This window comes from Camellia sinensis, chromosome 3 (assembly GCF_055761805.1).
Source record: "Camellia sinensis isolate YWXY chromosome 3, ASM5576180v1, whole genome shotgun sequence".
Classification (NCBI taxonomy): Eukaryota; Viridiplantae; Streptophyta; class Magnoliopsida; order Ericales; family Theaceae; genus Camellia; species Camellia sinensis.
In genome coordinates this window covers 163,342,783-163,359,947 of record NC_138963.1, presented here as the reverse complement: position 1 = coordinate 163,359,947, position 17,165 = coordinate 163,342,783, and the positions used below count along the sequence as shown (strand labels likewise).

The 17,165-nt window shown below is 36.9% G+C and overlaps 1 protein-coding gene and 1 long non-coding RNA gene across 22 annotated transcripts in view; both read right to left on the bottom strand.

The window, feature by feature from the left end:
• The window catches only part of LOC114314935 (uncharacterized), a 37,734-nt gene that overhangs the window by 14,370 nt on the left and 6,199 nt on the right, over nt 1-17,165 (bottom strand). For 10 of the 21 annotated variants that reach the window (XM_082921272.1, XM_082921271.1, XM_082921277.1 and 7 more), the window contains exons 3-5: nt 8,207-8,304; nt 2,305-2,741; nt 1,284-1,420 (exon numbers count right to left, since the gene is read on the bottom strand). In XM_082921272.1, the coding sequence (XP_082777398.1) occupies nt 1,284-1,420; nt 2,305-2,741; nt 8,207-8,304 (672 nt within the window). Of the gene's footprint in view, nt 1-1,283; nt 1,421-2,304; nt 2,742-8,206; nt 8,324-17,165 lie in introns of all 21 variants that reach the window. The other 11 variants (XM_082921276.1, XM_082921274.1, XM_082921278.1 and 8 more) reach the window with 3 other exon arrangements.
• LOC145822875 (uncharacterized) lies at nt 6,506-6,798 on the bottom strand. Its single transcript, XR_014364714.1, has 2 exons — nt 6,708-6,798; nt 6,506-6,647 (listed from the first exon to the last, which is right to left on the bottom strand). It is a non-coding gene; the product is annotated as an uncharacterized LOC145822875 (long non-coding RNA).

Below are 17,165 nucleotides of genomic sequence, written 5' to 3'. Positions count from 1 at the left end.
TAACAAACAGATTTTATTTTTTTTGCCATTTTTTTCAAGAAACTTACCCTTAAAAGGTCAATCTCCTCTAAGCTAAAAACAACATCAAAGCTATGAACCTCCTCTAAGCTTTTATTGTTGTACTTCTCTCGGCTTATGGAGTTATGATTGCCAAACAAACTTTCACTCATAGTCATTGCCGAAGAAGTGTGGATAATCAAATGGCTGCCATTGTTACCGTTGGAATATTGCCGCCAAAAGGTTTTCAAGGTTTTGAGGGTGGGTAGATTTTGAAGCTGGGATTTGGGGAAGATGGGTGGGTGGTGATGGAGGTGGGTACTCTCATAAACCCTAATTCATGATGTAGTGGGTGTGTAGGTTTAATTGTGAGATGGGATGTCCCAAAATTAATGATGTCCTTTATAGTAATTTTATTTGAGGTTATTATTATAATAAAATAAATTAAAAAAACCTAAAAATTAGAGGGTCCAAAATAATTTATGAGGTGCTAATAACGGCAATAAGAATATCATCTTTGAAATTTTTCATACTAATGGATCATTAGTTCATTACTTTCAGACAAGCAAGCAGAGCTTTGACAGCTAGAATTAGTAATTGACCTTTCAGTTATTCTGTGATATAGGTACAACTTTCTCCACAGTTCTTCACAATATTCCAGAAGCTCATCAAATTTTTTCGACAGTTATATGTAGCCTCACAACATAAACTAATTATCCATATTATGACATGAAAGCAGTTTATAAAATATGTACCACCATAGTACCTCTAACATTTTGTGAAGTTTTATTGAATATCTTCATAAAATCTTCATTGTTCTCCTTATGTGACGTAAGCAATAAATACTAGTTACATCTGATTTGGTGTTGGGTTATATCACACTGTCATACAAACCATTTTTTTAGATTAAGGTTAAAAAAGATGCAACAATCACCGTGTCAAGATCTAGAAGTATAGGTATGCTCTAAGCTATGCACTTATTTATAACAAGAATAACTCACACATGAAAGTTCATTGGATGCATTTAGAATATAGCACATTCCTATCAGCTCAGTAACAGTCACAGACTTATGTGCTTCACACTGCAAAGACTCTTGTGAAGTATTTCAACTAATGGCATATACACAGCAAGAAGATAAAAACATTATAGCCCCCTGCCAATGCAAAATTAACATAGCTTTTTACCACTGAATAATATTTGCTCTTTCAAAATAACCACCTCAATAGATTGTAATGCCTCTTAAATATATGGAATAGCTATTGCAAATATAAACAACATTCATTACCTTTTCATCTTTGCATTCTTCAGCGCTTTGTAGGAGCATGTCCACATACATATCAATCTTTTTTGAAACTTCATTTTTCATCACAATCATGTTTGTTCCCATAAAAGAAACAGGGGATGCTTGCATTTGGTAACCCACTACATCAAAATTAAAATAAGGCCTCGTTTGGGAACAGGCTAATTTAGTAACTTTTTGGCTACTTGGCTAAAAAGGTAGGTAAAAAAAACTTGTATGTTTGGGATGACTTTTTGGCTAATTACGAAAAGATGTGCAAAAAGTAGAGAGAAAAGAGAATCTTTGACTTTTTGGTATGGGTTGTTGACTTTTTGGCTAATTTAGTAACTTTTTGGCTAATTGGCTAAAATAGCCTCTTGCCAAACGAGGCCTAAAATAAGATCAACTTTAACAATTAAGATGATTAAGAAAACTGTGTTTACGATTTCTTTGAACTGTTCTCATGATTGTTTGTACCTACTGTTGGCAGTACAAGCACCTGCATCCTTCAATTTCCAACTGTTGGTCATAATATATTGATATTTCCACAAATTTTGAATCCCAAAATCCATTGTGGGCTTTTCATATCACAGTCGTGAGATAGGGGTGATGGTAGAAAGTATTAAGAGTCACCAAAAACTCTTAGACCCCATGAAAGGATCAAAACTCAATTTAGTCATTACAGTTTTGGGATCTCTTTGGAGCCTTCAACACTCAAACAACTCTACCATATGATTCTTACAGTGAGATCACAAATTGGGTTGAAGCAAACAAACCCATATCGCTTTAAATAGCAAATGATAATATTGTTTCAATTAAATAAATCCATTATCATTTGCACTTTTATGAAGAGGGGTTAATCCGAGACACCCAATAAATAGATATTGAATCCATTTTCAAAAAGCAAATTGGAAAATGACCCAAACCCCACATATATATATATATTACCTAAACTATAATGGGCATAGATAAGGTAGAAGAACTAAAGTTTAACCTCTAACTAACAGGCAATTTGTCAAACACTTACTGGGGTGTGGAAGCCTATGCAGAACTCCAAGCAGCATCAGTGTATCACCTCCATGAAGAATGTCTCCTCTCAATCGGAGATTATCAACAGTGAGTTTAAGCTCTCTTTCCTTGCGGTCCTTGGTAGCATCATAAGCAATAACAACACGACCAGGTATTAGAGGATTATTCTCCATGAACGACCTATTAGAACTTTTCAAGGAAGTCATGGATGCAGAGCAACTTCTGCAAAAGATAACAGACTGCTCATTGTTCTCGTTATCTTGAACAGCCGACAGTGGAACAAGCTTGGAGATAGAATAGACCACCCTATGTTCTACATTGCCCGTATCAATAGTAGTATGAGGTCTCAAAACTTCCACAGACAAGTTATCACGAATTAACGCCACCTTGGAAGATATTTGTTTAAGGTAAAAACTCAAATCCCGCCTGAGGTGCCTACCAAGAAGTTTTAACTTGTTCTCAAGACCAGCGAAATATAAAGACGAAATGAAGAACAAGCATACATACATCCACATATGGAAACTCAGATATGCAATTAATAATAATTATAGAAAGCATAACTATTGACCATTACTGTATGACTCTTGTCTATGAGAAATACGCAATTGTGAGAGCATATAAGTCAACAAGGGCGCAACTTAAGATTTAGCATCTTTGAGAATAATATTAACTTCATAACTCAAATTTCAAATGGTTATGATAATTCTTTCCTGAATTACAAATCTGTGAAGTTATGAATATATGATTCTTTCTGATGCAGGGACACCTAACACAGATCCTAGAAGCCAAAGCTCGTGGGAGAAGGCATATCAATCCCTTTATCCCCAGCCTAGGGTTCCAGTCAATCAAGGCGAGACCCACGTCAGCCTGGGGTGATGCTCCGATAAAGTGTATCATCGATTTTCAATTTGCAAAAGTTGGCTGGAGTCGTTGCAACAAAGCTAAAGTCTTGCAAGATTCAATGGGAGATAAAAACCATATTCAAGAGACAGTCGACTAGTGGTTCCAAGCCACTTGTGTTACGGGGATCGGGAATTGTTGGCAACTTGCCGTGGAGTACAAGAGTTTGAAGTGAAAATTCTACCGAGGGATTGGTTGTAAGCTATGAAGTACCAACACTTCAAAATGGTTGTTGTGTCCGCGTCAGATAGGTATGGGACACTGACCCTTCAAGGACATGCGTGTCCACCACGTGGAATGTCTATTATTATTATTCTTTTATTTTTTTATTTTTATTTTTATTTTTTTTTGCAAGACACTTCACAGACAAGCGTCCTGTGTTTGGACTAGGGATTTTGAGTATTCAAGTTGTTTATTAAGAATTAATTGAACTCAAGCTCAAGTATAGCTTAAAGAATCGAGCTCGGCTCAAGCCAACTCGATTACATAACTGTTAAAATCCACCTACTCTCCACCTACTTCACCCACTTAAACCTACTCCACTAAACCTAACCCACTACACCACTACCACCTCACCTACTCCACTAAACCTAACCCACTACACCACTACCACCTCCACTTCACCTACTCCTTACCTACTACACACTCACCCTCTTCTATATATAGGAATCATGAATCATTGTAATAGATATCAATATAAATCAATCAATAATACAATTCTCTATTTCTCTTTATACATTAAATTTCTACATGGTATCAGAGCAAGGTTAAGCACTTAGTATTTTTCGTTTCACCGGCGGGCGGCAACCTCGCCTTGGCCGCCCGCCGGACCTCAACCTATTCCGCTTATTTTCTACACATATCTTCCCATCACTACCTAAATCCTCTCTCTTGAGGCCAATGTGAATTCCTCTTCTTCATAATCTGCACTAACTGTGGCATCTTTTCCTGGGGCAAACTCTGCAACCCAACACTCAATCTATGCTTCTCCTCCATGCTCATTTGCCTCTTGTTAGGGTCCTTCGCCTTCGGCTTTGGTTTGGGCTTCGCCACAGCCTTGAGCTTCACTGCAGCTTTCATCTTCACAGCGGCTTTAGCTTTTGGCGCAGCAGCTTTTGTCTTAGCCGGAGCCTTCTTTTCCTTTTTCGCTTTTACAGCCTTCGGCTTTGCAGCAGCCTTCGGCTTTGCTTCCCTCTGGTGGCTCCCCAGGTTCCACCTGAGCTGCATGATTCATTTATAGCTGCAATTGATAAGGGAAGTATTAGAACAATGCCCAATAGAAGTATGCCAGCTGCTCCTTACCCTACTCCTGGAGCACTATTAATAGGTGATGCTTTCAACATGCGTCATCCTTTAACTGGTGGAGGAATGACTGAAGCCCTGTATAAGGTGTTTTGTGCATCTCCTGATCAAGCAAGGAAGGAAATGCGTGAAGCATGTTTTGATTATTTGAGCCTTGGAGGTGTGTGTTCAACAGGACCAGTGGCTTTACTCTCTGGTCTAAATCCTAGCCCATTGAGCTTGATACTCCATTTCTTTGCTATAGCCATATATGGTGTTGGCCGTCTCTTGCTACCATTTCCTTCCCCTAAGCGCCTGTGGATAGCAGCTAGATTATTTTTGGGTGCATCGGCTATCATTTTTCCCCTCTTTCTCTCACATGGGCTTGTCCCCTCTCTCTCCTCCGTTTGATTTCAAAATCCATTATTTTTATTTATTTTCTCCAAACCACTTTCCTTATTTCCCCCATCTTTCATTTTGATTTCAAATATATTTTTATTATTTCTTTCTTTATTTTTCTTTCACATTATTTTTTAATCTTTTTCAAATTCCATTCATACCATATAGCTTTGCACACCAAACCATCTTTTATTCATCTCAGGGATCAACCCCGATCACAATTTTAACAAAAAAAAAACAAAACAAAAAAAAAAAAAAAAAAAAACAACCACAACACCACAAGATTTGTTTTCTTTTCTGCAGACGGCCACCCACCGACCTCACTTTTTCGCCTATTCCGCCGGTCTTTTCTTCTTGCCTCCGTCCTGGGTGGCCCTTGACGGTGTTGCCTCCGTGTTTCCCACTCCACTGGGCATGATCACTCCACCCTGCTCCTCCACTACAGCATATGGCGGCCCTCCAAATCGGAACATCACGGTGGCCTTCCACTTCAGTTCCTTGTTTTCCGCCTTTAGCACACTTATCTCTGCTCGCGCATCCTTATACATGCGTTGGAGCAGAGCCAGTTGGGCGTTTAACTGCTGCACCTCATTTGTTCTACTCTGAAGCCGGTGCGACAAGTTTGTGACCGCAGTCATGGTCTCCACACATGACTTCAACGTATACTGATTGGCCTCCACATCCGACTGCACCGCCATTTTTTGCTCCACAGACCGCATCGGAAAGTTCAACGGAGCAAAACCGGAAGCGCTTGGTTGAGGTTCAGGGGCCACCGCCCCAGTTATCTCTCTTGTTGACTCGTTGAGGTCGGGAAAGAGAGTGAGCAGACCACGGGAAGAAGAGGCTATGTTCTGGGTAGCTGAACGAGAAGAAGAAGCCATGTTTTTGGGTTGCTGAGTGTTTCAGAGAAGGGTTGGTTACAGAATGTTACAGAGAACGAAGAGGTTTCAACTGGTTTGTTATGCTTCCAAGCCTCAGACTTCGCTTTGGTTTATAAAGACAGAGACGACGAGGCCGACACGCGCTCTGTCAATCACATGCATCGCCGCGTGTCAGGCGCCCTTTTTGATGGCTCGACGCTTTCTGTCGGGCACGTCTTTTGATGAAGTGGGCGCGCCTTTTGATGGCGCGCCTTTTGATGGCACGCCTTTTGAAAGATTGGGCACACCTTTTGAGGGTGCGACTTTTTAAGGGTCCGACAAGACTCTGTAAACTGTCCCGACATTGATTCCGGTTAGCTCCTTCATGGGTCCGACAAGACTCTGTAAACTGTCCCGACATTGATTCCGGTTAGCTCCTTTATGGGTCCGACAAGACTCTGTAAACTGTCCCGACATTGATTCCGGTTAGTTTCTACAAGGGTCCAGCAAGACTCCGTAAACTGTCACCACAACTGTCACAACATTGTCTGCTACAACGGTCCGACATGACCCCATAAACTGTCTTCTACATCGGTCTGACACCGCCATCAAGTGTCCTCTACACCGTTATGACACCACCATACAGTGTCCTCTACATGGTTATGACACCCCCATACAGTGTCCTCTACAACGTTATGACACCACCATCCAGTGTCTTCACCAATGGTCTGACACGACCATACAGTGTCTCTTATCCTCTTTTATTTTTATGTATTTTCTTGTTTTGTTACTCTCTCCAAACTCAAGTTGGTTAGTTCCTATCCCCCTTGAGTTTGCGGGGGGCTGTTAAAATCCACCTACTCTCCACCTACTTCACCCACTTAAACCTACTCCACTAAACCTAACCCACTATCCACCTACTCTCCACCTACTTCACCCACTTAAACCTACTCCACTAAACCTAACCCACTACACCACTACCACCTCACCTACTCCACTAAACCTAACCCACTACACCACTACCACCTCCACTTCACCTACTCCTTACCTACTACACACTCACCCTCTTCTATATATAGGAATCATGAATCATTGTAATAGATATCAATATAAATCAATCAATAATACAATTCTCTATTTCTCTTTATACATTAAATTTCTACAATAACCGAGCCAAGTTTGAGCGTGAAAAAAAATTTAGCTCAAATTAATTTACTTATTCAAATGAAAAATAGAAAATTATGAGCAAAATATACAAGAAAGCTCATATTAATATAAAAAAAAAGCAATTGATAAACCATATTAATAAAAATTTCATTAACCAAATATGTAAATTTACACAAACACCCAACACAAACCAAAAAAATAAATTGAATTAATGAAAATTGATTTGATATTTTATTAAAACTAAATATTAATTTCGTTTCTTTATGTTCACGAGCCTTATCGATTCAAGCTTGGGGCAACTCGAACTTAGCTCGATTAATAAAGGAGACTAAAAATCGATCTCGATCTCGAGCTCGAGCTTGAGCTCGTTCATTTAGTAAACGACTCGAAATCAAACGAGCCAAGCTCGAGCTATTCATGAACAACTCAGTTCGTTTGAAACCCTAGTTTGGACACGCCTCAAGACACATTTGCGAGTTTCTTTTATATAATTTTAGAAAGATGGTTTGGGATTAAAGTAAAATACACGGACATATATATATATATATATATACCAACATACACATTGTTGTCTATTACATCTCTGTGCATTAAATTTATATTCATATATAAGGCAAATAAAGCTATATAAAAAATGTTTTTTCGCTATATGGTGTCCATGCTTCTTAGGTTGTAAGCCATTACTTGAGTCTTGTATTAATTTCATTGAATAGTGGTTGGTTGTACTTGTAAGTCATTACTTGAGTCTTATATTAATCTCGTTGAATAGTAAATTATCATTATCGAAAAAAGTGCCAGAGGTTTATCGCCTTTAGAGGGTGTCCACATAAAAATTGATATGTTCAATTTGTGCATATTATATCTGTGTTATTATCTTGTTTAACACTTGCACACAGAATTTGATTTGGGCAGAAAGTTTAATTGATTGATTTATCCATTATGCTTTTTCATTATTTGCTATATAACTTTAGCAAACATTTTCTTAAACAAAAAAGTGATAAAACAGAACCACCCAATTGAGTTAAGCTGCCACAACTAACTAAATAACAAGGAAAGTCAAAATTTCAACCTCGCAATGTGTTAGCATATTAACACATCCGCAATTGAACCCTATTTCAACTAAACTACAGAAGAACATGTTATATTACAACTTGCAGTTCACCACTAGATCTAAGTATGTTAAGAAGTGACAGAAAGAACAAAACAAACTTAAAATTCATCAGTAGATGGCATGTTAAACGTCCTAATTAATTGAAATTCATAAACATAAGGGAACTAGAAAAAGAAAATTACCTATCAAGTACAACCCAAGTTGCATTACAAGTTGTAACCTCTTGTAAAACCACCTTCTGGATTGGAGTTCCAGCAGTAACCATGACTTCAATGTCAACCTAAACAAGAAAATGATAACTGTACTCAAGATAAGGAACAAAATACGGTGTGTTCCTCTTAGATTAAATCAGTAACATAGCAATTGAAAGTTATGTGAACAATGCATATCCCAAAAACATTGAGGTTTTTTCATTTTCAATGTGAAAATAGTATATCTACTATTGCAACTATTTCTTTTATAATTGATACAATACTTAAGGTACTACTAGCACATGGTAATCTTATTGGGCTTTTTGTACAGTTAGAGACAAGGTAATCAATCAGGTACTTCTTTAAGTAAAGCTTTTTATAGGATAAAAGTGGGATTTGTCATGCAAGCTTCCTTAAGAGAATAAATGGGAAGAACCATCCATCGTGATGTAGATCAACAAACAATGCATTATAGCCTTATGATGAAACATAGATTCAATCAAAGGTTTTGACTTTACAATTAAATCAAGTCAAGTGTGCATTTATTTAATTGTGTGGAGTCAGCAACAGTAATCATGTTGCACAATTGAATTGCATATTGGTCCACATGCTCCTCTAGTAGCCGATTGAGAATTTATCATTCATGTGGGTCTAAAAAGGTTTATGCAGTCTGTCATCATGTCATCTACCTAGCACTTACCACCATTTTTATGACTGCCACTTAATCAACACAAACACTTCTAAGAAGGTGGCATGTCATATCCGACACCTAGTCGAACACTGACACGACACGACACGACAAGACAAAACACTCATCAGACAATTCTTGATGTCTTTTGGACACATCCAAACATGTCATACTATTTTCCAAATTTTTCTAGACCGGACACACTTTACACATTTGGAGATCTCAATTGTCTAACGCCTAGACACACATGAAAGACACAACGGCCTTGTTTGGTTTGTGTTTCTCAAAAAATTTTGGGAAAAATTCTCTACAAATAAGTTTTCAAAAATAATTAAACCAAAAAAATTTTCCCAAAAAAATTTTCCAACACTTGTTTGGTTTACAAAATTTCCAAACAAATCTCTCTCTCATACACATCAAATCAATCACTTTTTCCAAAACTCTCTCTTAAAATAATTTTTCAAAACATCTTTTGAAAAAAAACCAAACCAAACAAATTTTCGTACTTTTTATCTCAAAACATGTTTTTCAAATACAAACCAAACAAGGCCTACAATTTTTAATAAATAACTTGAAAAACAAAATGGAAAAAAAAAAATAAATTGATACCTATTTTTCTCCTTTACACATTAAAAATTAGTGTTACATTGTATTTTTTTTTATTATTTTTGAACTGAATATTCATATACATGACAAATAATTATTACTTATTTATTATTTTTGTGTGTCCCCAACGTGTCGTGTCTTATATTTTTTAAAAATTTGTGTCAACATGTCCATGTTGTGTCATGTGTCTATGCATCTGTGTGTGCCCATGCTTCTCATATCGCAGTATATTGTGCAATTTCTGTGACACGTAGAAATAATTCTACTTATACAAGTAATTTGGGATATATTTTAGACTTGTATATGTGTTGAGTTAGATATTACAATAAATAAAGCGCATGATAAATTTTGAAAACAACAATACATTAATGTATTGGAGAAGCAATCATGTATTTTGTAATTATATTAATTCATCACATCACCATGGGTTGCCATACCAGCACATGTTGTCACCAGTGATGATTCAAAAGTGCTACTGCAACCTCTAACTAGGGCTGTTCATAGATCCGAATCACCCGAAAAATCCGACTCGAACCACCAGACCCAAAGGCAATACAGACAGTTTCAACCATTAGTTCGGTCGGCTGCAGTTCAGATGTTTAAATTTCTACGGGTGTCAGTTGAGTGTCAGTCTTGATAAAGAAAAAATCACTAAACCCGACCCATCCGAATTATTTTTATATGATAAATATGAATCTGCCAGGTTTCATATATAATTCCAACGGAGACCTACACCTTCCCAAGAATCTTTTTATCTTCCCAAGAAATGACTTGTATCCCCTATTCTCAAAGACATAGGCCTATATCCTTAGAATAACTTTAAATTTATTATATTACCATCTGACTAAATTTAATGCTATATCTCCCTAATTTATCACCTCTAAATAATTTTTAATGATGTTACATTGAAGTTAAATTTTACATGGTAGAATATTTGACAAATCAAAATTTAACACTTGTCATGCACATCATTAAAAATGATAAATTAATATATTTCAAATATTTTTCTTTTCTTATTTTTTTCCATCCTCTCTCTCTAACTCTCTCCTCTATCCCTCCATATAACTTTATTCATTACCAATGCATCTGACCAATTTTTATTCTCTCTCTCTCTCTCTCTCTCTCTCTCTCTCTCTCAATCTTCTTCCTTCTCTCTTACACAATGATCTCTCTCTCTCACTAAACCTCTCGTCTACCTCTCCCTCTTTCTTTGACCGTTTCGTCTCTTCTCTCTCTCTCAATTTTCTTTTTTTCTTTCACACACACAGTGGGGCAATGGATATCTAAGCTCTACCAAAGCCCTTTAGTGAAGTGCAAGCTTTGGATTGTTAAAAATTGATGATGATGATTGATCAATTGTAGTTATAACGCTCTCTCTCCCTCTCTCTCTCTCTCTCTCTCTCTCTCTCTCTCTCTCTCTCTCGATTTCTGAACACTCTTGCTTGGCAGTAGTGTTAAGTGACGATGATAATTGTGCAATGATGCGTGAGTATAACCTTGCTATTATCAATTTTTTTTTCAATATCCCTTTTTTTCAGATCTGGTCTAGATCAGTATTTATGTATTTGGATTGTATATATTTTTTATTTTGAGTTTTGTTCGAATGTGGGGGAAAAAAAAAATTGCTTTGCATGTATCACCCATCCGATCCAACCGTCAAACCGAATAATTTGGTTCGGACGATTTCGATCGGTATGGCAGTCGAAAGCAGGTGATTCATATTTTCACCTGACATGTTCGGTTCAGTTAGCGATAAGGGGTGAACCCCGAGCCGACTCAACCCGTGAACACCCCTCCCGCTTATATGATGGTTACGGTGTTTCAAATGACTCAAGAACTTCATATGGTTCCATGGCATTACATTACAATATAAAATTAATTCAAGATACATAGAAAACCTTTATTGATTGGGGAAAAAAAAAATTCACGTATTTTGTATGACTACATCTAATTCATCATAGCACTATAAGTCCACCCAAATGTTGTCGCCGGGCCTGAATAACAATACTTATGCCACCTATGTCATTGTGTTAATGTGTCTTAATCATCCAAGAACAAAATATCCCACAGCATTCTAGGCTTTTTTTTTTTGGTTTTTTTTTTTTTTGGGTGATATATACTAATATTTTTTAGAGGTCAATTACACTAACCTCCCCTAAAGTTTGAAGAAAATACAATAAGTCTCACGATTTTAACATAGTTACATCGGCCTCCCCATTAAAAGGATGAGATGGGAACAAGGCCCCTAGGCCAGATGGCTCTAAACCTTTGGGGATTAAGAAGTGCTGGAAGGAAATTTATGAAGAAGGAAGTGTTGGAATTTTTCAAAGAATTTTTTGATCATGGTAAATTGGTGGCTGGTCTCAACTCATCTTTCATTACTCTAATCCCAAAGACAGAAAACCCCATCTGTCCTTCAGACTATAGGCCAATTAGCCTTATTGGGTCAGTCTATAAAATTCTTGCTTAAGTCTTAGCCTCAAGGCTGAAAAAGGTATTGCCCAACATCATTAGTGAGTCTCAATCAGCATTTATGGGTGGTAGAAATATCTTGGATGGCATATTAATAGCTAATGAAGTGTTGGATTGGTGGAAAACAGCGGGAAGGAAAGGGGTGGTACTCAACTTAGATTTTGAAAAAGCTTTTGATAGTGTCAACTGGGGATTTTTACTCAACTTATTGGGGAGCTTTGGGTTTGGTCAGAGGTGAATTGGATGGATTAAAACTTGTATATCATCTGCTAGAATTTCAGTTTTGGTTAATGACAGGCAGCCCAACAGAAGAGTTTAAATCTGTGAAGGGATTGAGGCAAGGGGATCTACTTTCTCCATTTCTCTTTAATATGGTAGTTGAAGGGCTATGCTAAAGGTTAGGTGAGTACCTAATCTTTCCCCTCACAAACACACATTAATGTGTACTAATTGGGCGTTGTTTTTTTTGTTTTTTTATGGTAGTTGAAGGGCTCAATATCATCATTATAAGAGCTAGGAAGTTGGGGCTGCGGAAAGGGGTATCAATTGTCAAAGATAAGGTGATTGTGACCGACCTTCAATTTGCCGATGACACAATACTCGTTCGTGAAGCAGATTAGGATGAGATCCTGTGTATCAAAAGAATAATAATGTGCTTTGAAGTAGTTTCTGGGTTGAAGATTAATCACTCTAAGAGTATGGTGATTAGAGTAGGTGTGGAAGAGACTCTAATCAGTGAGTTTAGATGCATTAAATTGTACCAAAAAAAAGACTCCATTTAAGTTCTTGGGTCTTCCTCTTGGTGCCAACTCCAGACTTAAGTCCACTTGGGATCCTGCGGTGAAGAGTTCTAAGTTGAGGCTTGCAAGCTGGAAGAAGCAACTCCTTTCATTTGGAGGTAGGTTAGCTTTAATTAAGTCGATAATCTACCTACATATTACTTGTCCATGTTTAAAATGCCTGAAGGTGTGGCTAAGGTGTTGGATAAATTACAAGCATCTTTCTTGTGGGGTGGATCAGTTTTGAAAAGAAGAGTGCATTTGGCGAAGTGGAGTGAAATAACCAAAGGAATGGATGCAGGAGGTCTTGGAATTAGAAGATTGAGAGACGTGAACTTGTGCCTCCTTGCCAAATGGTGGTGGAAGTTTGGAGCGCTGGACAATGTCTTATGGAAAAATGTTCTGCATAGTAAGTACCATTATGCAAATAGTAAGTGGTCTCCACCTATGTTGCATGGACTCGGGTGTGGGTATCGGGTGCGGGTGCATATCTAGGGGGTTAGACGCTTTAAAACTAAAAATTAAGAATACATGGATATGGATCCAAATTTGGATATGGGTATGGAGAGACGTTAAATAATTATTTTTTAAATATATTTATTATATAAAGATGAGTTAAATAATTATTTTTTCAACATATTTATTATTTTTTATATTATGTATTATTTTTATTGATAATATTTTTAGTTTTTTTATATAATTCTTTTTACTTTTAATTGACATATATACATTATAAACAAATACGATTTATAAATAGTTATTTTCATTGATGTATGATATATATAGTATATAATTGACATAGATATTAATTAAATATCTTTTGAAAGAGAGAGAGAGAGAACAGATTATAAAACAGAGAGAAGAGATAGAAAAGAGAGAGAGAGAGAGAGAGAAGATAGATCGAAGCTCATCGAAGACGAAGCCAGCGAAGATAGATCGAAGCTCATCTACGTTGGCGCTCGTCGAAGACGAAGTCGAAGTCAAAAGGGCCACGCTCGTCGAAGTCGAAGGGTGCAATATCAAAGTCGTCGAATAGAGGATCGAAGCCAGCGACTAGGTTCTCTCCTTGCTCTCTCTTTTATTTCTTCTGCATTTAGGGCAAAACAAATCCATATCCATTTGTAAAGAGCCTTATCTTAGCTGTATCCCGCACCCATACCCATGTCGTGTCGTGTAGACACAGGTACCTCCCAAATTTCAAAGAGTCCGTGAAATGTAGGTCTTCACTACTTGAACCTCAGTTAAGGGTTTCTAGAGTTTGGGCTGACATCTGTAAAGCACGGACACCCCCCCAAGGGCTACGTATTAGTGTCGGATACAAACACACGTCGGACATGCTGTGGACACATGTTCGACACTCTAAAGAAAATGTCTCATTTTTTTATTTTATTTTTTAAATTGTTTGTAGTAGGACACATTTGGGACACATTCGAACACGTTTGGGACACTATGGGGGACAAAACATAATTTCTGAGACTTGTAAGTGGGAATCAAATTGAAAAAAATTTAAAGATTTCGAACCCTAGATCGAATATCAAAAGAGACGAAGAGAAGAGAAGAGAAGAGATGAGAGAAAGGGCTAAAGGTTGTTCGCTATTGTTCACCATATCGAAAGTATGTCTTCCTCTTCTTCTTCGATTTTGTTCTTCTCTTCTCTTCTCCTCCTCTGATTCTCTTCTTCTTCTTCTTCTTCTTCTTCTAGTTAAATCTTCTACTTCTTCTTCGATCATTCTCTCTGTGCCTCTCTCTCTCTATCGCTCTCTCTCTTTCTTCGACTCTTTGGGGCTAAATGTAACCTCTTTCTCTCTCTTCGATTATTTATATTTTCTTTTTCTTTTTCTTTTTTTGGGTTCCTTTTTCTCTCTTTGATTATTTTTTATTTTTATTTTTGCTCTCTCTCTCTCTCTCTCTGAGATTATTTTTTTTAGTTTTTCTTTTATAATTTTAAAAGTGTTATTTTGTAGTTTTTATTACCTTTCAATAAATTTTTTTAATAATTTATGACATATAATAAAAAAAAATTAATTATATATATTGAGCGTATCCTCAATGTGTCATGTCCCCCATTTTTTGAAAATTTGCATGTTTGCGGGTATGTTTGGTTTGGCTTTGTAGAGTGATTTTGGGAATTTTTTTCTAAAAAACTTGTTTGGTTAGTAATTTTTTCAAAACAATTTCCAAAATCACTTTCTCTCTTACACATCAATCAATCATTTTTTCTCTCATCTCTCCTCTCTCCTTCTCAATCACTTTTTCTCTCACATACATCTACTCAATTACAATAAAATATCAAATCATTCCAAAATCCCAAACTCCAAAACTACTTTCAAAATACATAACCAAACAAACCAAAAAAATTTCTAAACTCTCTCCCCAAAATAATTTTTAAAAACTACTCTCAAAACCGAACCAAACATAACATACCCTGTGTGTCCGTGTCGTGTCCCGTGTCCATGTCTGTGCTTCTTAGGCTAACATACTATCAATAGCTTCAGTCAAACCACAGATTTTCAATTTCTTTCAATCAAACTTATGTATTCACATTGGTAATGGAAGAACGAGTCTGTTCGATAAGAATGTTTGCTTGAAAGAGAAGTTTATAAGACTGTTCCTGCTGTCAGTGGAGAAAAAGGGTACTGTGCTTGATTACTATAGTAAGAGGGACTTGTCAGGAGAGTGGAACTTTGCTTTTAGAAGACAATTATTCACCTGGGACTTGGAAGAAGTTACTCTGTTAATTCAGATGCTCCTCTCTGCTCCTGTCCTCAGTTTGACTGAAGATGATAGGCTCGTATGGAATGCTGCCCGATCAGGTATGTTTTCTGTTAAGGATGTGCTTATGACTGGCTTAACTTGAGTTATGGTCCTATGGTCAAATCACCTGATTTAATCTGGAACAACATTTCTCCTCCTAAGATGCTATTTAAAAGTTGGTTGGCATGCAAAGGGAAATTAAAAACATCTACCTCACCACAGAATATTGGGGTGTTGGATCAAAATGCTCATACATTATGCATATTCTGCAGGTCTGAAGCTGAGACAGGGGACCATGTGTTATTGCACTGTGGTTTTGTCTGCAAAATTTGGACAAAATTACTATTATGGTGTGTTCAATGGGCTTACCTGGCTCCATCAGTATTCTATTTAATTGGTAGGATGGGGTCAAGTTTAGGGGTATGGAAAAGCTGATTTGGGAAGCAGTTCGATCAACTATAATGTGGAATGAGTGGAAAGCTAGAAATGCCTATAAGTTTGAAGGGAAGAATGTTAATTGGGTAACTTGAGTGAATCGATCAAAGTAACTATAGCTCTATGGGGGAAGAAAGGTCTTGCCTACTCTGAAAGTTAATGACATAGTCTACAGGTTGGAGTCCAGGAGATGCCGAGACACAAACAGTGTGAAGACACAAACATGAACAAGTTAAAATATACATTTCAGCGTAAAAGAGATGACACCATCATTTTTCCATCCATCTGAGACGAAAAGGGCCCAATTGTTATGTGAAATAAAACTTAAGGGAGTCCAATATAATTATGCCAAACATGTGGGACTAACTGTATTTTTTCCAAATCTCATGGAAGGTTAGTGTAATTTACCCCATTTTTAACTATTAAGAATATCATCTTAAATTTTTCATGCTAATGTATTATTAGTTCATTACTTTCAGACAAGCAAGCAGACCTTTGGCAGCTAGTACTAGTATTGACCTTTCAGTTATTTTGCTATATAGTCCATAGTTATTCACAATATTCCAGGAGCTCATCAGTTTTTTTGGACAGTTAGCTGACAGTTATATGTAGCCCCACAACCTAAAACTAATTACCCATCTTATAACAAGAAAGCAGTTTCTAAAATATGTACCACCATAGTAAATTTTATTGAATATCTTCATGCAATTTCCATTGTTCTCCTTACGTGATGTATGCAATAAATACTAGTTGCATCTGATTTGGTGTTGGGTTATATTTCACACTATCATACATTCATTTTTTTAGATTAAGGTTCTAAAAGATGCAACAGTCACTGTGTCAAGATCAAAAAGTATAGGTCCGCTCTAAACCATGTACTTATTTATAATAAGAATAACTCAGATGAAAGTGATGTAGGACGAGTAGGGATTACTTTCCTACAAGTAGTGAGCCCAGTGTAAAAATTTATGTATTATTGATTGATATTGATTACAAGATTGTTGTGTAAATTACAGATGGTGAGGTACTAATTATATAGGAGAGGATTGGGGAGTAGGTGAGTAAGTGTGGTAGGTGAGTTGAGTGGAGGTGGTAGGTGATGGTATATTATGTGGTAGGTGATGGTATATTATGGTAAATTCTAACAGCCCCCCGCAAACTCAAGGAGGATAGGAACTAACCAACTTGAGTTTGGAGAGAGTTTACAAAACAAGAA